Source organism: Pteropus alecto, unplaced genomic scaffold, assembly GCF_000325575.1.
Source record: "Pteropus alecto unplaced genomic scaffold, ASM32557v1 scaffold92, whole genome shotgun sequence".
Taxonomy (NCBI): Eukaryota; Metazoa; Chordata; class Mammalia; order Chiroptera; family Pteropodidae; genus Pteropus; species Pteropus alecto.
Window position 1 is genome coordinate 517,469 of NW_006432447.1, and position 5,880 is coordinate 523,348.

The window sequence follows — 5,880 nt, forward strand, 5'->3', positions numbered from 1 at the left end:
TAAAAAGCAGTTGTGAATAAGAAGTTCTCTATCCGGGCATTTACATTCAGTCTAGGCATATTTAGGTAAACAGTTCTTTTAAGCTGCTTATTAAAAGCTACAATATTTATTTGAAAATCTAGATTTCCATCTCCTCTTTAAAAATTTCAAGATCTGGCAACTCCAGGCCTATGTTCCCTCTCGGTAACAGCTGGCCAGAGCTGAGTGCATTGCTGCCTGCTGGAGACCGCCTTCGCCTTCTCCAGCTCACTCCTGGCCCTGCCCAAGTGGCTTCCCTCCTCTGCCTGGTCACCGGAAGAACAGACTGGAGGCCCCAAGGTAAAAGGTGAGGGGTGGGATGCCATCAGGAAAGTGGCCTCTTTGCACATCTATAAAATGGGGTCTGCACACGGAAGGTGGGACAAGAGGCAAATGCCACGGGGGCAGCCATCCGGGCTCCGTTTCTGTGGGAGATGAGATGCAACTGGACTCTTCCCAAGACAGAGACCTGGTTTGCAAAACCTGTCTGGGAGAGATGTTCATGGCTGGGAGGACACTGTGGCAACCTGTGCAGGTGGGAGCCCCAGGGAGCACGCAGCACAGATAGATGGCTGGTGGCTCAACTGTCTTTGGGGTGGGAGCGGGGAGGGGGGAAGGGTTTTTGGTGAAGAAGGGGTGAAAGTTCGAGGTGGAGTAGATTCCTCACCCAGCCCCCTCCTTCTTCCTCCACACCAACTTCACTCTGACTAAAACTCTAAACTGGGACTAGAACTATATTTAAAAATTAGTCTTTAAAGGGACACAAGTTAGTGACCTGATGGGTGTCCTCCGGTCATCCCTCCCCCACGGTTGAATTGTGTTTCCTCGAAACCCCATCCCACCATGGGTGAACTATGTAATTGTTGTAGGTACTGACCAGTCAGAACAGACATCCAAGCCCCTCTGCTATGCCTCTAACTAACCCTTCAGTTTCTGGATGGTAGGGACATTCTAGAAGTTCCCAGGGAGGGGCTGAGTTGGCATGGGGTACATAAGCCGGTGCCTGGAGGGCTCAGGGTATTAGCTATTGCCCATCTCTACAATATTTGTAGAATATTGTACAGATGGGCAATAGTATTTCAGGCCCAGTATTTCACTATTTTAACAAGTGACAGGGCCATTCGGTGTTCTGGCTGAGCACGGGGATCCTTCCCTCTGTGTCCTCTGAGAAAAGACGATGGGCCCCATGCTGCAGGAACACTCCAAGGCCATGCTGGCTCAGGCACGCTCTGCTTCATGTTTTCTTCCCTGGCACACCCCTGCCTCCTTCCTCTGTTGAGGGAAGGCTGGTCCCTTCTTTCCCGGCCTTTCCACTCCCCCCACCAGCAATACCTCCAGGCCATTCTCCACAAGGAAACCGGCCCAGCCCAAGGGGGAGCCAGAGCCCCAGGACATCCTGGCTCCAGATTTTTAAGAGAATAACAATAAAAACAGCCCAGAACAAAACAGTGCAGTCTTGGAGTGGGCCCAAGCCCAAAGGTTAAAGGGAGATTCTAAGAAAAGGATTTCTTGGAAAGAGCTCCGGCTTTTGCCAGGCCTGGAATCTACAGTATTGTCAGGAATTTCTGAGAGGAGGTGGCAGCGGGGAGGGGAGCTCAGGGGAAGAGATCAGCAGGCACAAAGGCCTGAAAGCTGGAGGTTCTACCTTGGGCAGAGGTGGCTTCTGAGGGCTGGGCAGCCGAGGGGGCCACATCTGGAACCGGGGACCAAAGCGTGGGCACTGGGCTTATCTGCAGCTTGGCTCCAGGATAAGGGAAGGCCCCTGGGTGGAGCCGAGGCTTCCTCCCTGGCTCCTCGCCTCCTGTCTCACGACTTCAGAAACGCGGCCCCCAGTGCTCCCAAGATAAAGCTCTAGCTCTTAGCTTGGCATCCAAAGCTGCTGTCACCTCTCCGGCCTCATCGCCCAACCCCTAGAATGTGTCACTGCGGCCCCAGTGCGGTCATACCTCCCCGTACCATGCCCTACACTCTTCCATCTTGAATTCTCTGCTTGGCAGATTCCCCCTCCTGCCACAGCCCTGCGCTGAATGTCACCAGAGCCTTCTCCCGTGTGAACTGTACTCTGTTCCAGTTTTCCCATGATACGTCCTCCTGCCCACAATCTCAACCACTCAGTGGGGGCAGGTAGGGGCCTAGGACTCAAGTGACGTGGGTGTGAGGTCACACAGAAAACTGACAGCGGGCCGGCCTTCGGCCTCCTGCCCCACCCCCCTCAATCCAGCCTGCGGCCCTGAGTACTCACCACAAGGAACGGCCCTTCCGTCTGGCAGAGGCGGATGACCATGACCAAGGGGACACACACCATGGAGGACAGGGCCAGGCTCCAGCCGAGCCCGATAGCCCAGGTGGGGTACACGTACACTTTGTTGTAGGTCAGGGGTACGTACTTGACGAGAGAGAAGATGAAACATCCCTGTGGAGAGATGGGGCAGTCAGGACGGTCTTGGGCATTGGGGTGTGGGGTGCTTCTGGGACCAGGGCAGGCCCCACCCAAAGGGCCTCATATCCTTCCCTCTGCAGCATAAGAACCTTCCACGGTGCAAATCTGACCAAGTCACTTTTCTGCTCAAAACCCTCTGTGGCTACCCAGCGCCTACAGAATGCAGTGCAAGCTCCTCAGACTGGCTAGAGTGTCACCAAGAATTGTGACCCTTCTCCTCTCACCTACCCCCACCTCTTCCTCTATATCTACACTCCAGCTACCCTGAATGCCTCCCAGCTCCTCAGCCACTGGCCCCGAGGCCTTAGTCCAGGCTGTTCTCTCTGACTGGACCTCTTTGTCCCTCACCTTCTCCTCCTCCTAACTGAACTCTAGAGTCCTGCCTTGCTTGCCCAGGCCCTGTCCAGACTCAGTTAAGCCCCCCATACGTTTCCTTCCCAGAAAGCGCATGGTTGGTTATACTGCTTCTTCAGCAGGCAGCACCCCCATCCAACCTGAGTCAGTGAGGGTGAGAGGTGTATGTCCCCCTGCCTTCCCTAACGCTTGGTGGAGTTCTAGGTGCACAATAAATGCTAGCTGCATGGATGAAAGCCATTCCTCCCCTCCCTACCTGTCTTCATCATCTCTGAGCCCCCAGGCTTAGTCCCCCAAATAAGGTATGGACCCGGCCCTCATCCTGTTGGCTGTCCACAGCCCAGCCTTGAACCCACGCACGTCCTCATCTCTGAGTCCCAGGCTTAGTCCCCCAAATAAGGTATGGATCCGGCCCTCATCTTGTTGGCTGTCCACAGCCCAGCCTTGAACCCACGCAAATGGCCAGTGGCCACTAGTGTCCATGAACAGTGGAGTGGGGTGAGGAGGCACCCCAGAGCCTTTGCAAAGTCCCCAGTTCCACATAAGGCTGGCCCAGAGGGCCCAGGGTTCCTGCTCAGGTCAGAATGATAGCATCTCAGAATATAACCCAGGCAGTGTTAGATGATCCACAACGTTAAAATGACTTAAATCGTCGTGATCTAAAAACTGGGGTTTTCTATATGAGGAGTGATGGCAAGGGAAAGGAGAGAGCGTTAGGCTGCGGATGCCTTGCACTGGGCACCTGCTGTATGCCTGGCCCTGCCTGTTGCTGTTTCTGTCCATATTTGTGCCAGGAGGTGGCTGCTCTGAGCTCTCCCAGCACGAGGAAGCTTCATACCTGCCTGAGACCTGCACCTGCCTGTCACATTCCTCTTCCTACTAGGGTGACTTCAACTTACCCCCTTGGAATGCAACCTATTTCTAATCTATGCAACTCCTTGGTGGGGGTGGGGTGGGGGGAGAAACTGACAACCAGAGTGGTGAGAGGGGTTGCCCACAAACACACAAGTGAGAAAGAGAACATGGGCTTTAAACCCAACAAAATTCACCTCCAAAAATAAACTCACCAAGTGTTATAGTTCCTGGCTACTATAGTTTACTTATTTTTATGGGGAAAATATGCACCTCAGATGGAAAGGCCACAACCATATTAAACGATAAAAGGAACAATGTCAGGCTGTCAGTTGCCACTCACATCTCACATCAGTCTCCTCATTTTACAGGGGCCCCAGAGGGAAAGGACTCATCTAAGGTCACACAGTGAGTTAATGGCAATGCTGACTTATTCTGGTCTAGGAGCAGAGGTCACTGAGGGAGGGCCCATTTATTCCTCAGCCCATAGTCCCTAAATGCAAGGAACATTTCTGCCATTTGCGCTCCCTAAGGTGTGAGCCAAGAACGGCAGAGCAGATGTGTTGCCCTGCAATTAGCTCCAAAGTTCAAACGCTGACAGGAAAGCAACTTTTGCTATAGTGAATTTTCCTTTGGCTGGAGCCTCTTAACAGAACCTTAAAGCAGAGAGGGTGCCTGGCCACATTCCAAGATGGTGGGTGAGAGAACCCTGGTGGGAAGAGGAATATGGCACCTCGCCACCCTTGGGTCCTGGGAGAGTATGCAGCTTCCTTGTTCTTGGGAGAGCCCAGAGCATCTCTCCACTGGGACGTCCCCTCTCTAGCCACAACCCCCACCCTTTCATGGAAATTTTCAATATCTGTGATCTCTCCTTTGGATGTCCCAATGGCCCCTCACCTTAATCAGTGACTAAAACTGGGCTCAGGAACTCTGGAAGGGTTTGGGGAAAGGTTATATGCTCTATTGTGGATCCCCTGAATTTCTCAACATGCCCCAATACATTTCCCTCTTGGAGAATGCTTTGCCTTTGTGCAGGCTGGTTCCTCCGCCAGAAACGCCCTTCCCGTTTTTTCTTCTTGACAAGCTCCTACTCATCCTTCAAAACTCATCTCAAGGTAACCTTCTGGGCGGCCTGCTCTACTTCCTTTCCAGCAGCTGTCGCTAGACTTGTCACATGCATTTGCCAGCACTTGGCAGAATGAGAAAAGGCGACTACCCACAGCCAGGCAGGAGAAAACTCACAACACAGAGAACTGGAGTGACCACAGCCCAGCTGTACTTCATCCAGGGCCCAGGCCGATAACCGATCATGTCCTCAATACCATCATAAAAGTTATCGCTGCCTGCAAGAGACAGAGGTAGACAGATGGTGACACAGTGTCCAATGCCAGTATCCACCCAGGGAATGGCAGAATAAGGGCTCAAGGGCCATGAGAGGTCTCTGGGACCTGATGCATGTCCTTGAAATCTTACACCACGTAGACCCAAATGTGGCAGATGTTTATCTGAAATTATCTAAAATTCAAAAGTAACTGGGCATCCTGTATTTTTTCGGCCGCCTGAGGCATACATACCCAACCCATATCCTAGTGTTACCAATCCAAGGTCTCAAGAAGGTCCAGATGGACTATTCCTGGACCCTAGAGTAGTTAATCATAGATAGGCCCTGCACGGCCAAGTTATTTGTTTGTCAAAACAGTCACACCTTGTACCTTCAGCACAGCGAGAATTTGTAGTGTTGCTACAACAATATCATTTGCATAGGGAAGGGGCAGCCTTCGGACACAAAGTCCAAGTAGGGAGGCCTTTGTGTTAGACTCAGAATAAATTCCCTCTAGAATTCTGTTTCTGAAGCTTTTAAATAGAGAGACCCAAGGAGAGACTTGAGAAAGGATATGCAAAACCAGTACTCACCATATATCCAGGCAATAACAAAACATTCAAAGAATGCAACCCACAAAAGGCATACACCGCTAGCTGCATAGTAGTCAAAGAGTTGAAACACATACATGCCACCCTGCGAAGAAAAAAACAGAAGACGGATTTGTTCCTTGGTATCTAATTCCCTTAATATAGAAGCAGCTCTGGCATATCAATAAGAAAATATAAAACTCAAGAGAAAAATGGGAAAAGGCCACGATAACCAGATACCTGTGTAAGAAGGTGCTCCACATCAAGTTCGACAATCACACACACACACACACACACACACACAC

General features: G+C 51.6%; 1 protein-coding gene across 4 annotated transcripts in view; it reads right to left on the reverse strand.

Moving 5' to 3' along the window:
- SLC6A6 (solute carrier family 6 member 6) overlaps positions 1 to 5,880 on the reverse strand; it is an 83,155-nt gene that overhangs the window by 4,812 nt on the left and 72,463 nt on the right. For all 4 annotated transcript variants that reach the window (XM_006907172.3, XM_025043608.1, XM_015585811.2 and 1 more), the window contains 3 exons: positions 5,579 to 5,681; positions 4,907 to 5,007; positions 2,261 to 2,431 (listed from right to left, as the gene is read on the reverse strand). In XM_006907172.3, coding sequence (XP_006907234.1) covers positions 2,261 to 2,431; positions 4,907 to 5,007; positions 5,579 to 5,681 — 375 coding nt within the window. The remainder of the gene's footprint in view (positions 1 to 2,260; positions 2,432 to 4,906; positions 5,008 to 5,578; positions 5,682 to 5,880) is intronic.